Genomic DNA, 19660 nt, shown 5'->3' on the forward strand with positions numbered 1-19660 from the left:
GGGGAGCTCTCAGCAAGCTGATATGGATGCAGGTAGGATAGCTACACCTCCCACAAATACCTGGATATAGCACCCTTTCTACTTCTGAACTTCCTGTGGAAAATTAAAAACATTTGTTCTCTGTGTCTGAAATTAACGTCAGATATCTTCACTGTGGTATTTTTCTTTGGACATAGCTTCTGTATTATGACCTCCTTCTAGATCATCTTTGAGTGTTAAATCCCTCCCTCAACATTTCCTACCACTTTGTGTTAGGTACACCCCCACTATGATTATTTGGTCTCTTACTTGAATCTAAAAGCCACTTTTTTTTTTCTCCCGCTAGGTTTTTACACTACTAGCATCCTGCTGACTCTCAAATATCTAAGATGAAGCACAAATTCCTTTTGTGAAGATCATTTTTTATTAAGGTCCCTTACCTTCACCTGACTACCATGCCATTAAGTCACTGTTTTTCAAGGTGTGGCCCATGGGCAAATGCTTTAAATCTATGTTGGATGCTTAAAAATGATAATATGAAATGATGATGACATTTATAGTAACTAAGACTTATTCAGTACATACTACGTGCTAGGTACCATTCCAAGCCCTTCACATGTACTGACTCACGTGACCCTCACAATCATTTTATGAGAAAGGAACTACAATATTTGCACTGTACAGAAGAGGGGATTGAAGCACAGAGAGACTAAGTAACTTACTCAGATGGAAAGCTGGTAAGCAGGTCTTATGCAGACTTCCCGAATCACACTGGAGGGGAGACTTGCAGTTTAAAACATGTGCCTCTCCAGAGGGGGAGGAGTCCTCCACATGATTCTCTGATGCGAAAGTTGACACTCACTGAACTAAGTATAAACAACCAACCTAGTGTCCAAAGCATTTCCCACTTACTCCTTTCAGTACTTCTGACTGTACGCTGTTCGTTAGATTAGGAACATTACTCAAGTTTCCACGTGGACACACACAGAATGTCAGAATGGGACAAAACCGCAGGGATGCATCAGTTTACAAAGGAGAAAACCCAAACCCAGAGAGCACTGAGGTGGGCTGTCTAAAGTAGTAAAAGCGCTGGGAGCAGAACCCGAGGTCTCCTGACTTTCTGGCCCAGTTCTTTTCCCACTACAAATGCTGAAAAGACTTCCCATGTTACAGAACATAGGGATACAGACCGTCAGGGGCCAGCTTATCTTATTTCACCTGGCTGAACACACCAATGACACCAGTATGAACACTGTTCTGTATTTGGATGCAGAGTGTCAAAAGTTTTAAAGTGGTAGAAAACAATTTAAAACCACTTATACCGCTTAATCTAACAGGAAGGATTTGTTCATAGTACATTGAAGACAGGTCACTTTAATGAAACTCATCTCAGGTGTCCCTTTTAAGTGATCAGAACTCTCCCACAGAAACAGAATTAGGTCTGTATCAGCACACAATCAGATTTTCTTCTTTTAAACATTGGTGAAATCCAGGTGCTGTGAGTGTAGTTTTTTCCTGATTGAAACTGCCTTGTAGTTTGCACCCTTTCATTCACTCACATCACTACCACCTTTATTCCTTTGTCTCAAAAAAAGCACATCTATGCTTTTCCAAGGTAACCACCTGTCCATGCCCTTGACTCCCAGCTCTGTGCCTAACCCTGCTTTATTATCTTCCTTTGCTACTCAGCATTTCCCTCTTTAAGAGCTCCTTCCTTCTAATCCTCTCCCACCAGAAAATATCTCCTATCACTCCACTGCTAAAAACCTTTGATGACTCCTTACTGCTTAGAGAATAAAGTCTAAGTTCTTCAGCATGAGATTCAAGCCCTTCATCTTCTAGTGTCGATATCCTGGTCCATTGCCGGTTCACAGTCTTAGGTCTCCTCACACCATTCCTGATGTCATCCAACTCTCTCTCTGCTTTCATTCTGTCCACAGCTCCAGCTCTGTGGAAAATGATCCAGTTGCCTGACCTTCCTTCCAGTCTGTCTGATGAAGTCTTTTCATCCTTTAAAATTCAGCTCAAGTGTCACTACCTCCTCTGTGAAGTATCCCAATTTGCCTTGAATCATATCACTCTGCCCCCACCCAGTAACTCTTATACCACACAGTATTTTGATGACACCCGTCTGCTTTCTCCATAGAAGTTCATTCTTTAATTCACGTAAGCATTTACCAAGTCAGTGTGACAGGCCAGGCCCTATGCTAAACCCCAAGGATGTAGAAATGCATGTCTTAGAAACACTCTGATCTCAAGGGCATATTTTGTGCTAGAAAAACAAAATCTTAAACTCTTGACGTGTAATGTTTAGAAGGCATGAAGTCTCTGTATACAAAGTGTTATTTGTTTACGTAAATTGATCATAACAGCAGAATATGAAACAAAATATACAGTATTTGCAGTATATTTAAAAAGTGGTAAAATTCTCAGCTCAAAAATCTATTTTCCCTTTCTAGTTCTTCTGAATTGTTAATCCCTAATAAACACAACAAACAAAATTCAATCTACCACCCGACAATGAATGGCAAAAGAAGTCGGTTTCTTTTGACAACATAATCTTTCCCTAATGGAAAAAAATCTCCACAGTATGTACAATATTCCCCAGCCCTTCCCTCCGCCCCCAATTTGGAAGGAAAAAACTTCTAAACCCACCATTTTCCAAAGATTAATGGTATACATGCAAAGTTATTAGCCTTCCTCTGAAGAACATTCATAATTCTTCCACACTCTAATATGCAACTGCATTCTTCAACTAGCTACATTTTAAGATAAAAAGGGGCAAAAAGCATATTTTGTTTCAGTAACCTTGAGACAGTTATAAGCTCTAAGAATATTGTATACATATTTTGGCAAGGAGCTTTAAAAAGTTTTAATGGTATGCATTTTTATAGGGAATTTTCGTAAGAGGATATTCTAAACTCAGGAATCCATTAGGTTGTGGAATTTTTTGTATCTGCCTTATTCCTCAACAGTGAAATAAAAATTTTATTGTTCTTTTTGTGATCAAACTTGACTACCTTGGGATCAAAGGTATAATATTAACCATGTAATTGTGAAACAGTTTATATTTCTCGGAAAAACCTCAGGCACCCTTTCAATATAAACACACCAAACAAACATCCATGATCTTGTGTGACATAAAAATCAGACTTATTAGAAGATGACATTTAAGTTTACCATCAGCAATCACCTGAGCTGAACCTTGCATTTGTGTGTGTTCTAACAGTTTTTCAGGAAGAGCACACTATGATACCTAGCAGGATACTAAAAAGCCAAAGCATTAGATTCTTATTTCACATGTGAAATGGTGTCAATTATGTACATTACATTGCTTAGAAAGTTATTTACAATATATGGCTCTCTTTGGTAGCTGTAGAAAAAACTACTTTATGATGACAGTTTATGGGAGAAAATGAATCTCCTTAGACTTACTGTTTTTCCTTTGCTATTAGTTCTGGCTTCTTTTTTAAAATAGCCAAAGGTTTCAACCAGTTGAGTTGCTGCCACCTTCTGATTAAACTTTAATAAACTAAGCTTTTTAAGCCACATAAAAATTTCATCAAGCATTTCTCAACCTTAGGAAAAACGGAAGGAGGAAAAAGGTCAGAACATCATCACTCGGCTACAGCAGGTCTGGAGAAGAATGCGTTGGAAGGCTGCACGCAGTCAGCCGCAAAACAAACGCCAGGCAAGCTAGGAAACGAGCTGCCATTTGTGGCCTGCGCCAGATGGTATGGTGACCGCTGGACTCCTGCCTCACACTTCGCCCCGCGCCCCTGCTAATGAAAGCACTAATCAGACAGCAGGCGCCCAGGACATACCATTGCTTTCTGTCAAAAGGCCTCGACAGGCTACATTCAACCCACCATCACAAGGTTTTCTAGTCAAGAACATTTCAGAGCAATTCTCGATAATTTTACTTTCAGTGTTTTATAATGGTAACACATTTAAAAATCTGTATTTAAAAAAAGGAGTATCGCATGCTACTTAGATATCTGAAATTAATAATAGAAGGAACAGATGAAAGAGTTGAAAGGGGTGACTTGTCTCTGGGAAGCAATACTTAGAAGTAGGAAAAGACTGGGCAAGGAACCAAGCCCTGTACTATTTATTTTTAAAAATCATGTTCATGTATTAAATTGGTTAAAAATTTTAATTTCAAAATGAAGCAACATCACTGAATAACGAGGGTTGTTTAAAAAAGACTTGAGGACTGCACTCTCCTGTCCTTCAAGCAGCTAAAGAGCTTCGGCTGACATCTGTTTCCTTCAGAAGCCATTAGAGTTCGTCAGGTGCTTTGATGATAAGCTTTGAAAGGCTGTCATTTTGTTAGTACCCATCTGCCTGTGTCACTCCATCAGCACTTGATTTCACATCTATTCATTTTGTCAAAAATCTGTTAAAACTGATATATTCTATTTTAAGGCTATATTTATAAATTTCATTTCATACATGTATATCCAATAATCTTTTCTATGGAAATGGCATATTTTTTGATCAGTTAACATTTTCATCTAATGATCCTTTATTGCTTTAATCACCTATGCCCAAGTCAAAAATCATGTGAGACGCTATGGGGACTTGTAGTTCTGCCACGATGAAGGAGCCCCATTCCTCCCAGATCCTCTCCCTTATACCTAAAAACCCTTGGACCTAACACAACAAACAGGCACCAGAGTCTCTGAAAGGTGGAAAGAAGAGATGGGCTGCTGAGGGACCCTGAGACTCAGAAACGCGGGCCGGTGAGTCCTCTGGGCTTCCTATGGCCTCTCATATACCCCAGACAACAGGCTGCAGAAACCACCAATCTGCAGCCGCCAACCAGCAGCTGCCAATCTGCAGTATGCTTCCCCTAGCCAAAGTACCAGGACGACTGGCCTGTACCCACCCTATATACATAAGCAGAAAATACATAAACTTTAACCCAAACCTCATTTAATTCAAAATGGACCATGGACTTAAATGTAAAACTCAAAACTATAAAGCTTTTATTTAAAAAAATGAAAATCTGGGCAGGCCCGGTGGCTCAGGTGGTTAGAGCTCTGTGCTCCTAACTCCGAAGGCTGCCAGTTCGATTCCCACGTGGGCCAGTGGGCTCTCAACCACAAGGTTGCCAGTTCAATTCCTCGAGTACAGCAAGGAATGGTGGGCAGCGCCCCCTGCAACTAAGATTGAACATGGCACCTTGAGCTGAGCTGCCACTGAGCTCCCGGATGGCTCAGTTGGTTGGAGCACGTCCTCTCAACCACAAGGTTGCCAGTTCGATTCCTCGACTCCCGCAAGGGATGGAGGGCAGCGGCCCCTGCAACTAGCAGCGGCAACTGGACCTGGAGCTTAGCTGTACCCTCCACAACTAAGATTGAAAGCACAACAACTTGACTTGGAAAAAAAAAGTCCTGGAAGTACACACTGTTCCCCAATAAAGTCCTGTTCCCCTTCCCCAACAAAATCTTAAAAAAATAAAATAAAAATAAAAAATGAAAATCTTTGGGATCTAAGGCTAGGCAGAGTTAAAATTAAAAATTTTTGCTCTTCAAAAGTCCCTGGGATAAGAAGTTGAAAAGACAAGATACAAACTGGGAGAAAATATTTGCAAACCACAATTTCAATAAAGTACTTGTATCTGGATGTATAAAGAACTCCCAAAACTCAACAGTGAAAAACAAACAACCCAAGTAGAAAACAGGCAACAGACATGAATGGACATTGTACTGAAAAGGATATACAGATGGCAAATAATCACATGAAAAAACATTTAACATCAATAGCCATTAGAGAAATGCAAATTAAAGCCACAAAAGAGATGTTACTACACACCTATCAGAATGGCTAAAATAAAAAATAGTGACATCAAATGCAGTCAAGGATACAAAGAAACTGGATCAGTTTCTAGTCTAGTAGTCATGGCAGCTTCTTACTAAATAGGAGCTTTTCATAATGACCCAGAAATTGAACTCTTGAACATTTATCCCAGGGAAATGAAAAATCATGTTCCCACAAAAATCTGTACATCAATGTTCAGTCACTTTATTTATAATAGCCCCAAACTAGAAACAGTCTGGTTAACCAAATCGTGGTATATCCAAGCCATGGCATACTACTCAGAAATAAAAAGGAATAAACTATTGACACCACCACGACTTGGAAGAATCTCAAGGGAACTATGCTAGGAGAAGTCCAAACTCTAGAGGTTAAGTACTATGTGATTCCATTTTTATAGAATCCTTGAGATGACAAAGCCAGAGAGTGTGGAATTGATGAGTGGTAGTCAGGGGTTAGAGGGACGTGGTGTGCCTATAAAAATGGCACAAGGGGTCCTTGTGATGAACTGTTCCGCATCTTGACTGTGGCAGTGGTCACCTGAAGTTGCACAGAACTATACACACACACACACACACACACACACACACACACACACACACACACACACGTTCAACTGGAGAAATCTGAGTAAGATCAGTGAATTGTAAAAATGTCAATATCCTGGTTGTGATATTTACTATAGTTACACAAAATTTTATCATTGTGGGGAAATGGGCAAAGGGTATATGGGATTTCTCTGTTTTATTTCTTACAAATGCATGTGAATGTACAATTATCTCAAAATAAAAAGTTTAACGAACATAAAGGACTGGTGTACCTAACAAAAACACATATAACCTAGATCTAATCATGAAGGAACAACAGACATCAGAGAAACTCAAATAAAAAACTGGCCTGTACCTCTCATTAAAAAATATCAATGTCATGAAACAGATTAAAAGAGACACGATAAGTGAATGTAACATACAATCTGTTCAGATTGTATGAAATCCAAGGTTTTCTTTGCTATAAAGAACATTATTAAAACAATTTCACAAAACTTAGGAAAGGTCTATAAATGGTATTGTATGAGCATTGATTTTCTGATTTTGATAATCAACTGTGGTTATGTAAGACAGTGTTCTTACTTTTAGAAAATACGCAGTGAGATATTTAAGGGCAAAAGAGCACTGTATCTCAAACTTTCTCCCAAGTGGTTAAAAAAATATACACATAGAAAAGGAAATACAGTAAAATGTTAACAATTGGAGAATCTGGGTACGGGAATACTTTGTACTATTCTTACAATTTTTCTGTTAAGTCTGAAATTGTAATAAAAATTATAATAAAAAATTGTAAGGATGTACAAGATACTGCACAGAGCCTGGTACATAAATGTTTGATAAAGTAGAGTTTTCAGATATTTTATACTGATTTTCAGATGAAGAAATAAGTTGAGAAACTAAATAAATTGTCAGGAAGAACCATAGCAAACTAATGGTAAGGTCAGATTCTGAACTCAGATACTCATATCTGTTCCATACCAAAGTCTGTCCTCCTCTCACTAGAATGAGGAAGGATGAAAACTGCAAGCCCTCACAGGGATTTGGATGGACTCTATTTAAGTGGAAGATGGTGTTATACAAAATTTGGCTTCAAACCATTTCTAAGCAATTCACTTCTTAGTTTCCTACAAGACAAGCCTAGGCCTGTGACAGGGCCCCAACACCTCAAACCTGGCCCCCAGGGTGGGCATCTTGCCTACAGCACATCAAACAAACCAGTAACAAACTGACTGAATCCCACGTGCAGGCCCTGCTCTTTGGGCAGCACCCTGTCCTTCCTGGGCACTCAGGCCTTGCTGATCAAGGCAATTTCTAGGATGGCTATCTAGACACAGCTCTTCTGTCGGTCCCTCCTCACCTCACTATCACCCCACGGCTAAGCTTACATGATTTATTTTTAATTTATTTATTTATTCTGAATAGATAATGCATAATTCAAAACTCACATGGAACAAAAGGGTGTATAACGAAAAGTCTCCCTCCGCCATTCTCTAGCCCCCTTCCACCGACAACTAAAGTTTAAAAATGCAAATTTGTATTTCTCCAAATTATTAGAATTAGCTAGATCATATGATACTAAGCTAACCATCTATCTAGAATATTCCAAGTGATAACTATAAATTTAATAATTTCCCCATGTAGGCATTCAAAATATCCTTAAAATACTTACATAGCTATGCTTTCAACACGTGAAAATGAAGTTACAATTTTGTTTAATGTAAACATTTGTAACACGCATGCTCACAACAGCTTCTGTGAACTCTGGCTGGAAAGCATCCATCGCTAGAGTACTGGCAGCTCACCTGGTTCCTGTCGCGTGCATTTGTGTACCTGATCTTCTGAATGAAGTAGAATATGAGCCACGCTGAAGAAATAATCATCAAAACAATGAAGGATATTGACACGAAGACTAGGGAGCCTCGGCTGAAGTTCTTTGGTGGCATTCGAGTTCCAACAGCTATTGTCATTTGTACCGAGACGTTTTTCTCCAGGTAGCTCAGTATATCCTTACCCCTCAATTCTGTAATCATGACAGCAATAATATCTCCAGTGCCTGTAACGTAAAACAAATGTGTGTACTCAAGTGACATTTAAAATTTATAGGAACAGCAAAGATATAAAAAGGCTACTTAGAAAAACTACTGTAATTTCTGCTAATGGCAAGGGTTTGCAGATTCCACTTTTCAAATGAAACGAAGCTGCAGTTGGGTATGCGGGCATCAAGTGGGAGCAGGAATTTGTTGTGCATGCTTCCGACTTAAACAGACTTGAAGTGTAAAACGACTGCAGTGTTAAGAGCCATATTAACTTGTGTTACAATTATATTTAAAAAATAGATTACTAAATCAACCAAATATGACAGCAGATAGTACAAAACATTATACAGCAATAAAAATATGATAAAATCATGGCAAGTTTTCATTGTAAAACTTTTTCCATTTAAAATGCTCGTTAGAAAGTCCTAACTCCTTAAGGAGAAAAATGCTGTTATTTATAGTACAAACATTGGCACTTTTCATACTAATCATTCTTAGAAACATTTATAGAGCACCTGGTGCATGTAGACCAATTACAAGGAACAGAAAGAAAACAGGACATGCAGTTGTATAACAGCACTGAAGGGTAGGACACAAATCTGGTAACTGGGTCACAACTGCAAAACGCCAAATGGTGGTATCTTTTTAGTGAGAACAGTTGAAACTAACTTTGGTCCTTTTCTAGTTCACCCCGGAACTCTTCCAGAAACCAAACCCTTCTTGAGACAAGTCCAAGCTTCAATACTCTGGACTAGTTTGGCATCAAAACACTTCCAGCTCCTAACAGCTGTCCAGAGGCTCTGCCACAGCCACAGACCATTGAAGTGCAGTAATTATAGGGATGCCCTTCAGTTGCCTTTGTAGTCACCTAGTTCTTGCACTCACATAATTTCCAGACGCCGTAATCCCATAAGGGTAAGTGACTCTCTCTTCTACACATAGCATGAAATTGCTATTCTTTCCTCCTCCACAAAGAGAATAATTTTTCACTTTCTTTTAAGGAAAAAGAGAAGCCTTCTACCACCCATCTAGCTGTCAGTGATCGTCCTTTCATAAGCTGAAGCTGCCTGTGGCAACATGCAACTTTTACAATTTTTCTTCTTCAAAGAGCCCCAAAGAACCTGGGAGTCAGCGGAAGGAGAATAAACATTTTATTTGGGGAAAGAGCAAATTATAACCACTTATTCAAATCTGAATAAGGTTTGTGTATATAAATGTAAACTACTAAAACAAAATAAGCAATCCCTCAAAACTTGCCCTTTCAAAGAATTCTTCGATGACTACTACTACCAAATATTTGGTTTATATGCGTATGTTTATCATTTTTAACTAAAAGGACTATGCTTGTATCATGTACAGTCAAAAGACCACATGCAACTGAAAAGAAATTCAATAATTAAAAGTTGTATGAAAAATGTAACCCAATGGAACATAAACCTTTGTTCAAAATTGTGCCAGCCACTTAATCAGAACAGGGGTTTTGACTAATTAAAACCTCCAAATAAAATGAAAACTGCAAAATTAAAGCAAGCAATAAAGTTAACATCTAATTATCTTTCTGAAATAAGAGATCTGATCAGTAAGTTAGAGAAAATTATAATATTACGCTAACCCATTTTAAATTTCCATTTAAACACTTTAGCTTTGTGCTTTTAAAATGTTGTTCAACAGGCAATGGTCTGCGGAATAAGATACCAGGTATGGCTATAAAGTAACTGAGACGGATCCCACACACGACACATGACAATCAGTCTCATTGCTTTATAATCACACCAGGTACAAACTCGGTTTTAGAAATCAGCTCTGAAGCTCCCTCTTGAAGATTCAAGCTGCAAAGGAGCAGAGAAAGCTGCACAGGTAGCCAAGGGAACCAATCCATGCAATGTTACTCATTCAAAGAACACTAAATGAGCGCCACCTAATTTCAGTTGGAAAGCTGTTTGGGAAAAGAAGTGTTTAATTATTTCCACCATCAATTCAACAATATTTATTGAGCACCTACTATGTTTAAGGCTCCTTAATGTGCACCTTTCAAAGAGAGAGAAAAATTACTTGCTGTGAAATAAAAAACTACACACACACACACACAGGGTCTCTGCCCCAGATTCCCGGCACAGGGTTCCTAAAAGCCTTGAAATTTCCTAAGTGATAAACATTAAGAGAATCTTTGTCTTTGACTCGGTTCCTGACACAGAGCTCCTAAATCCCATGGAATTTCCTGGGTGACAGAAGCATCTTGTGCTCTGGGTGGGCTCCTGGATAGCTTCAGGATGGGCACTGGTCACCAGTAAGACCAGGCCATGGGAGAAGCTTGGAACTGTCGGCTCTGTCCCCATCCTCTGGGGAGGGGAGGGGCCGGACACTCAGCTAACCATCCATCGTGCCTATGTGATGAAGCCTCCATAAAAATCCCCAAAATATGGGGTTTGGAGAGCTTTGGGGTTGGTGAACACATGGAGGTGCTGGGAGGGTGGGGTACAGCAACCCCTTTCCCCATACCCTGTCCTATGTAATTGTTCATCTGGCTGGTTATCTGTAGCCTTTATTAAACCCTTTATAATAAACCAGTAGATGTGTTTTCCTGAGTTCTGTGAGCCATTCTAATAAATTTTTGAACCTGAGGAGGGGGTTGTGGTACCTCCATTTATAGCCAGTTGGTCAGAAGTACAGGTGATAGGTAACCTGGGACTTGTGACTGGCTTCCGAAGAGAGGGTGGGGGGGAGGTCTTGTGGGGCTGAGCCCTTAGCCTGCAGGATCAGATGCTCTCTCTAGGTAGACAGTGTCAGAATCAAATTGAATTATAGGACATCCAGCTGGTGGAGCTGAGAATTGCTTGGTGTAAGGAAAACCCCACACACATTTGGTGACCAGAAGTGTCAGCAGTTAAGTCCCTTGTGTGTGTTGTAAAGGAAACATACACAGCGGTGTTTGTTCCTCCACACCTGCTCTTGATTACATGAAAACTGCATCTACCCTCAAAGGGCAAAGGGGGCTCTGAAAGGGACTAGAGAGAGGAGCCAGACACAGGTAGTCCCATCAGGCCAGCAGATGCCAGGCAGAGTGACAGGAAAGGAGACTAAGACACTGCAGGTCACGCCAAATGAAAATAATTACAGATCACTGGAATAGCAAAGGTATTAGGTTCTTAAGCATTTTTGGCAGTAAATCCCTTCAAGAATCTGAAAATAGGGGACCCCTATTAGGAGAAAAGCCCCTCCCAATTCTGGTGATTTCAGGGGAGGTTCACTGACCTCATTCCTCACCTGTAAAGCTGATCTGGCCTCAAAGACGCTGATTTAGGACACCTCAGACAGTTGACTTTTAAAGATTTGTGCAGACTTGGCTCAGCCTCTGGGGGATATTAATGCCAGAAATGTAAGCTTCAGGATGCAACTAGGTTTCAATCAAGTAGTTAAGGACTCATTAGACTGGAATGATGTAAACATTCAAGGAGAGAGGGCAAATATTTGGAACATCCATCACCACCCTCATATCGAGGTCCCTGGCAAACATTGCTAAGAAATCATGGATGTGACCTCAGAAACTCATGAATTCCAATATGCCTGGCAGCCAGGGTTAGTTTACCAGAAATGAGAAGTAAAAACTAGCTGTGATCCCTGCTTTCACATATTTTCTTGAAAATGTTCTGCACTGTTATCATTTAATGTGAATCTATGCTTCCAGTTCTTGAGTTTGGCATCTTTCACAAACAATTCAATTCTTTGTTCTTTTATTTTGAGAATTTTCAAACCCACAGAACAGTTTCAATACTATATGAACACACATGCACTTTTTACTTAGATCTGTCAACTGGCGACATTTTACCTTTTCTGTATGTATTTATTGTTGTTGAGCCAATTGAGATAAGTTGCAAACATGACATGACCTACTTAATACTTCAGCATTATCTTCTAAGAACAAAGATGCAGTTCATTTATCACACTCAAGAAAATGAAGTCTGATACAACATTCCTCTGCAATATCCGGTCCACATGCAAACGGTGCTGCCTGGTTCTCATAATGGCTTTCAGAACCGTTTAGCTTAGCACCCAGGACCCAATCAGGTCTTGTGCGCAATGCCCTTAGCTGTCTTGTCGTGTTAGTCTCCTCAGATCTAAAGCACATTCTTAGTCACTTGGTCATTTACGACACTGACCTTTCTGAAAGACCCAGGCCAATGTTTTGAAAATGTCCCTCACTCTGGACTTGTCTGATTGTTTCCTCATGATTAGATCTGTAAAATAAACTTTTTTTTTTTAATGGCATCTCATTGTAGTTTTTCCCCCCGTTTTTTATTTTTTATTAGTTTCAGGTGCACAAGACAAAGTAATACTTAGACGTTTATCATTTATATCCCTCACACAGTGACAACCCCTTCCCCCATCCACTACCCCTCTGACTTCGCACACAGCCATTACATTTCCACTGTCTCTATTCCTAATGCTGTACTCCGCTTCTTGTACGTATATACATATATATACACACACATATACATAATTATAGTTGGCATTCATTATTGTTCAGCTTCAGGTGTGCAGTGCAGTGATCAGGCATCTACATCTTCCCTGAGGTGGTCTCCCAAATGGGGCATGTGTCCATCAGATACCCTACAACATCTTTACAACATTATTGATTACGCTCCCCAAATTACTTTTCAAAACCCCGTGGCCATCTTGTGGTTACCGACTGTTTTCTAATCCCCTCACCTTCCCCCTTATCCCTACCCCCCCGCCCATCTAACAACCCTCAGTTTTTCCTCCTTGTCTCCAAAACTGTTTCTGATTAGTTCATTCACTTATTCTTTTCTTTAGATTCCGCATATAAGTGAGATCATATGGTATTTGTCTTTCTCTGTCTGACTTATTTCACTTAACATAATGTTCTCTAGGTCCATCCATGTTGTTGCAAATGGTAAGATTTCTTTCTTCTTTATGGCTGGGAAATACTCCATTGTATAAATGTACCACAGTTTCTTAATCCAGTCATCTACTGATGGGCATTTTGGTTGTTTCCATGTCTTGGCTATTGTGTAAAGTGCTGCAAATAAACATAGAAGTGCATAAAGATTTTTGAATTGGAGTTTTGGATTTCTCGGGATCGATGCCTAGGAGTGGAATTGCTGGATCATAAGGTAGTTCCATTTTCAGATTTTTGAGATACCTCCATACTGTTTTCCATAGTGACTGCGCCAATCTGCGATCCTACCAACAGTGCACAAGTGTTCCCTTTTCTCCACATCTGCGCCAGCACTTGTTATTTGTGGATTTATTGATGATAGCCATTTTGACTGGGGTGAGGTGGTATATCATTGTGGTTTTTATTTGCATTTCTCTGATGGTTAGTGAGGTTGAGCATTTCTTCGTATGTCTGTTTGCCATCTGTATGTCCTTTTTAGAAAAATGTCTCTTCACGTCCTCTGACCAATTTTTAATTGGGTTGTTTTTTTGGAGTTGAATGAGTTTTTTATAAATTTGTGATATTAAGCCCTTATCAGATATATCATTAGCAAATATCTTTTCCCATTCAGTAGGATCCCTTTTTGTTTTATTGATGGTTTCCTTTGCTGTGAAAAAACTTTTTAGTTTGATGTAATCCCACATTTATTTTTTCTCTTACTTCCCTTGCGCGAGGGGATATATCAGTAAAAATCTTACTCCGGGTAATGTCTGTGAAGTTTCTTCCAAGTATTTTATGGTTTTAGATCTTACATTTAAGTCTTTAAGCCATTTTGAATTTACTTTTGTATATGGTGTAAGTAGGTGGTCCAGCTTCATTTTTTTGCATGTGTCTGTCCAGGTTTCCCAGCACCATTTATTGAATAGACTGTCTTTACCCCATCGTACATTCTTGCTTCCACTGTCGTAGATTAAATAGCCATATAGGCATGGATTTATTTCTGGACTCTTTATTCTGTTCCATTGATCTATGTGTCCGTTTTTATGCCAGTACCATGCTGTTTTGATTACTGTAGCCTTGTAGTATAATTTGATGTCAGGTATTGTTATACCTCCCACTTTGTTCTTATTTCTCAAGATTGCTGAGGCTGTCCGGGGTCTTTTATGGTCCCATATAAATTTTAGGACTATATGTTCTATTTCTGTGGAAAACGTCATAGGTAGTTTGATAGGAATTGCGCTGAATATGTATATTGCCTTAGGCAGTATGGACATTTTAATTATATTAATTCTTCCTATCCATGAACATAGTATGTGTTTCCATCTATTTGTATCTTTCATTTCTTTCTTCAGTGTCTTATAATTTTCTGAGTACAAATCTTTTACTTATTTGGTTAAATTTATTCCCAGGTATTTTATAGTCTTTGGAGCAATTGTAAATGGGATTGCTTTTTTAATTTCTCCTTCTGAAGTTTTATTATTGGTATATACAAATGCAACTGATTTCTGAATATTAATTTTGTATCCTGCTACTTTACTAAATTCATCTATCAGCTCTAATAGTTTCTTGGTGGAGTCTTTAGGTTTCTCTATATATAGCATCATATCATCTGCATATAATGACAATTTTACTTCCCCCTTACCAATTTGGATGCCTTTTATTTCTTTTTCTTGTCTGATTGCTGTGGCTAGAACTTCCAGCACTATGCTGAATAGAAGTCGAGAAAGTGGGCAACCTTGTCTTGTTCCTGATCTTAGGGGGAATGGTTTTAGCTTTTCCCCATTGAGTATGATGTTAGCTGTGCGTTTATCATATATGGCCTTTATTATGTTGAGATATGATCGCTGTATTCCCACTTTCTTAAGGGTTTTTATCATAAATGGCTGCTGGATTTTATCAAATGCTTTTCCTGCATCTATTGATATGATCATGTGATTTTTATTTTTCATTTTGTTAATGTGGTGTATCACATTAATTGATTTGCAGATGTTGAACCACCCTTGCATACCAGAAATGAATCCCACTTGATCATGGTGTATGATCTTTTCAATGTATTGATGAATTCTGTTTGCTAATATTTTGTTGAGAATTTTTGCATCTATGTTCATTATCGATATTGGCCTGTAGTTTTCTTTTTTTGTGGTGTCTTTGTCTGATTTTGGGATCAGGGTAATAGTGGCTTTGTAAAAAGTGTTTGGGAGTCTTCCCTCCTGGATTTTTTTGGAAGAGCTTGAGGAGAATAGGTGATAATTCTTTTTTGAACGTTTTGTAAAATTCACCTATAAAGTCATCTGATCCAGGGCTTTTGTTTGTTGGGAGATTGTTGATTGCTGATTCAATTTCCCTGGTGGTAATCAGTCTATTCAGGTTTTCTGTTTCTTCTTGAGTTAGCCTTGGAAGGTTGTACGCCTCTAAAAATTGTCCATTTCTTCCAGATTGTCAAATTTGTTGGCATATAGTTGCTCATAGTAATTTCTTAAATTTTTTTTTTTGTATTTCTGCGGTGTCTGTTGTCACTTCTCCTCTGTCATTTCTGATTTGATTAATTTGGGTCCTCTCTCTCTTTTTTTTAATGAGTCTGGCTAAAAGTTTGTCTATTTTGTTTATCTTCTCTAAGAACCAACTCTTGGATTCATTTATCTTTTGTATTGTTTTTCTGGTTTCTATTTCATTTATTTCTGCTCTGATCTTTATTATCTCCTTCCTTGTGCTACCTTTGGGCTTATTTTGCTGTTCTTTTTCCAGATCCCTTAAGTGTGAAGATAAACTGTTGACTAGTGATGTTTCTTGTTTCTTTAGGTAGGCCTGCAGTGCTATGAATTTCCCTCTTATGACTGCTTTCGCAGCATCCCATAGATTTTGGGTCGTCATGTTTTCATTTTCGTTTGTCTCGAGATATCTTTTGATTTCTTCCGTGATCTCCTGCTTGACCCATTCATTATTTAGTAACATGTTATTCAGCCTCCATGAATTGGTGTCTTCCAGTTTTTTTTCTGTAGTTAATTGGTGTCTTCCAGTTTTTTTCCTGTAGTTAATTTCTAATTTCATAGAACTGTGGTCAGAGAAGACAACTGGTATGATTTCAATTTTCTTAAATTTATCAAGACTTGTTTTGTGGCCTAACATATGGTCTATCTTGGAAAATGTTCCATGTGTGCTTGAGAAAAACGTGTATTTTGTAGCATTGGGGTGAAATGCTCTGAAAATATCGATTAAATCCAAGTGGTCCAATGTATTATTTAAGGCTGTTGTTTCCATATTGATTTTCTGTCTGGAAAACCTGTCCCTTGTTGTTAGAGGTGTGTTAAAGTCCCCTACTATGATAGTGTTACTGTTGATCTCTGTCTTTATGTCAGTCAATATCTGTTTTATATATTTAGGTGCTCCTATGTTGGGTGCATAGATGTTTCCTAGGGTTCTGTCCTCTTGTTGGATCGATCCCTTTATCATTATACAGTGCCCATCTTTGTGTTTTAATATGTTCTTCATTTTAAAGTCTATTTTGTCAGATATATGTATTACAACTCCAGCTTTTTTCTCATTTCCATTTGCATGAAATATCTTACTCCAACCCTTCACTTTCAGCCTGTGTGTGTCTTCTGATCTGAGGTGAATCTCTTGTATACAGTATATACAAGGGTCATGCTTTCTTATCCACTCAGCCACCCTATGTCTCTTGATTGGCGCATTTAATCCGTTTACATTTAAAGTGATTATTGATAGGTACATAGTTATTGCCATTTTTAAATTTGTAGTTAGATTGTTTTCATCTTTCTTTTATTTACAGAAGTCCTTTTAGTATTTCTTGCAATGCTGGCTTGGTGGTAATAAATTCCTTTATTCTTTTTTGGGAAGCTCTTTATCTCTCCATCAACTTTAAATGATAGCCTTGCTGGATAAAGCAATCTAGGTTGTAGGCCTTTGTTTTCCATCACTCTGAGTATCTCCTGCCACTCCCTCCTGGCCTTCAATGTTTCCGTAGAAAAGTCATTTGATAATCTTATGGGAGTTCCCTTGAATGTAACCCTCTGTCTTTCTCTTGCTATTTTTAGGATTCTCTCTTTGTCTTTAAGCTTTGCCATTTTAACTATAATGTGTTGGTGTGGACCTGTTTGGGTTTATCCTGGTTTGAACTCTCTGCACTTCCTGGGCTTGTATGTTGGTTTCCTTCATCAGGTTAGGGAAGTTTTCAGACATTATTACTTCAAATATGTTCTCAATCCCTTGCTTCCTCTCCTCACCTTCTGGTATTCCTATGATGCACATGTTGTTGCGCTTGATGTTATCCCAGAGGTCTCTTAAACCATCTTCACTGTTTTTTATTCTTTTTTCTTTCTGTTGTTCTCTTTGGGTGATCTCTGCTAACTTGTCTTCTAAGTCGCTGATTCGATCCTCTGCTTCGTCTAACCTGCTGGTAATTCCTTCAAGTGAGTTCATTATTTCAGTAATTGTGTTCTTTTAGTTCTACCTGGTTGTTCGTTATGATTTCTACATCCTTCTTTATGTCGTCTCTAAGCTCCTTAAACATTCTTATCATCAGTGTTCTGAACTCTGTCTCTGATAGGTTGGTTACCTCTGTTTCATTTGGTTCCACTTCTGGAGGTTTCTTCTGTTCTTTTATTTGGGACATGTTTCTTTGAAATAAACATTTTTGGTAGGAATGCTACATAGGTGAGCTCTGTGCTTCAAGTAAGCACATTAGGATATGTATGTTGAGTTTTACCTTTACTGGTGATGGCAAATTTTGTCACTTAGCTAATCTGTTGTCTGCCAGGTTTCTCCCCTATAAACAAATGCTTTTTTCTTTTTAATTAATAAGCTATCTGTGGGGTGATGATCTCAGAATATCCAGTTCCCCAATAAGCTTTCATTTAATGCTCTCAGCCCCCACTGATGCTGGCCTGAGTTACTACCACAGTGTGCAAAATGGTGACTTTCTACCACTGTAATTTCTCCTACACTGTGTAAAGTGGTTCTGTAATGAGAGGACGTAACATCTTTTCCTATCTGTTTTCCCATAAATAGAATAGAACTGCTGGGTGGGCAATTTTTCTGTAAACAAGACCCCCACACACACCATTCCTAGCAATTCTATTTTTTAATGGGAAAAGAGATAAATGGAAAAATATGGCAATGCTGCTATAATCCATACTACAAAATAAATTTTCAGGGCCTAACAAAAGAAACCTCAGAATTAAAATCCTTTGGGCTCTGGAGCCAGAAGGTGTAGGTTCAAATCCCAGCATGATACTTAAACTCTCTGAACTTCAGTTTCTTCTTTCAAAAGATGAGGTATTACCTGCAGGGCTCAGGGCAGATGCTCAGTAAATGCCATAGCTTTCGGAACTAATCCTATTCGTGTTTTTATTACTCACCCAAAGTACAGGAAGGCGTGCTCAGGAGGAAATAAAAAAGCCCCCCCCCCCACAGAATTTTGGAACTACTATTCCCTCTCTTGAACTCCTCCCTATCAGCTTGGAAAGCCCTCAGGCACCTGCTGACCCACACAATCCTCCTGGCTTCCAGAGGAGTCCAGCCTCAGCTCAGGGAGTCCCCTCCCCCCATCCCCACTCCCAGAAATCTGAGCCTCTTGGGAAGAAATCTCAGGCAAGCCCAGTTCAGCTGGGCAGCAGACCCTTTAACCCTAGAAAGGCAGATCCAGGAAGACAGCAAGTGAGTGGTCTGAGGTGCTTTTTTTACTTTTTTACCGTAAGCTTACCTGTTTTTTTAAGAAAACAACCCTGCACAATATCCCATTTAGCAGAGGTTTTATACCTTAACAGATGAACTTATTTATTCAGTTCAAATCAACTGCTAATGTTTTCAGGAATTTTAAAGCTCTGAGATAATTGTAGAAAATGTCCCATAAAAAGTTTGAGGGGATGCTGCATTTCCACATTAAGGTATCTCCTGATACTTTTGTAACTTCTGGTAGGTTACTATCAATGGCCTCAGAGTTGTTCCTATATAATTCAATGACCTATTTCTATGTAAAGCAGAACACCACATACTTGAAGCGAAAGAGATGAAAATCGCTTTAGAGATCTAGAATGGCTGCCGCTGAGGGAAGTTAGGTGTAGCTCAGGGACTTTCTAGAACACCATCTCAGTAAGCTGGCAGCAACCAGCCTGGCCTAGCTGCTTGTGTCTCAATGAGTCTGCTCACTCATAGTCTGGACCTTCTCACTCTCACTCCCACTGGCTTAACTGAAGTTTGTCTCAAATGTTCGTCTATAATACTTTCACTTCTTCAAACCTAGTACTCCTTCTTCTCTTTACTGGCCCCTTAAAGAACTCAAGAGGAAAAAGAAGATACACTACATTCTTTTATGAAATGAATAGCAGTAATTCTGACGTGTACATGACACATTATATCAA

The 19660-nt window shown here is 38.9% G+C and overlaps 1 protein-coding gene across 3 annotated transcripts in view; it reads right to left on the minus strand.

Annotated features, from left to right (window-relative positions):
- The window catches only part of RNF130 (ring finger protein 130), a 114142-nt gene that overhangs the window by 59037 nt on the left and 35445 nt on the right, over positions 1-19660 (minus strand). For all 3 annotated transcript variants that reach the window (XM_081035853.1, XM_081035852.1, XM_081035854.1), the window contains exon 3: positions 8153-8403. In XM_081035853.1, coding sequence (XP_080891979.1) covers positions 8153-8403 — 251 coding nt within the window. The remainder of the gene's footprint in view (positions 1-8152; positions 8404-19660) is intronic.

Source organism: Rhinolophus hipposideros, assembly GCF_964194185.1.
Source record: "Rhinolophus hipposideros genome assembly, chromosome: 23".
NCBI classification, from domain to species: domain Eukaryota; kingdom Metazoa; phylum Chordata; class Mammalia; order Chiroptera; family Rhinolophidae; genus Rhinolophus; species Rhinolophus hipposideros.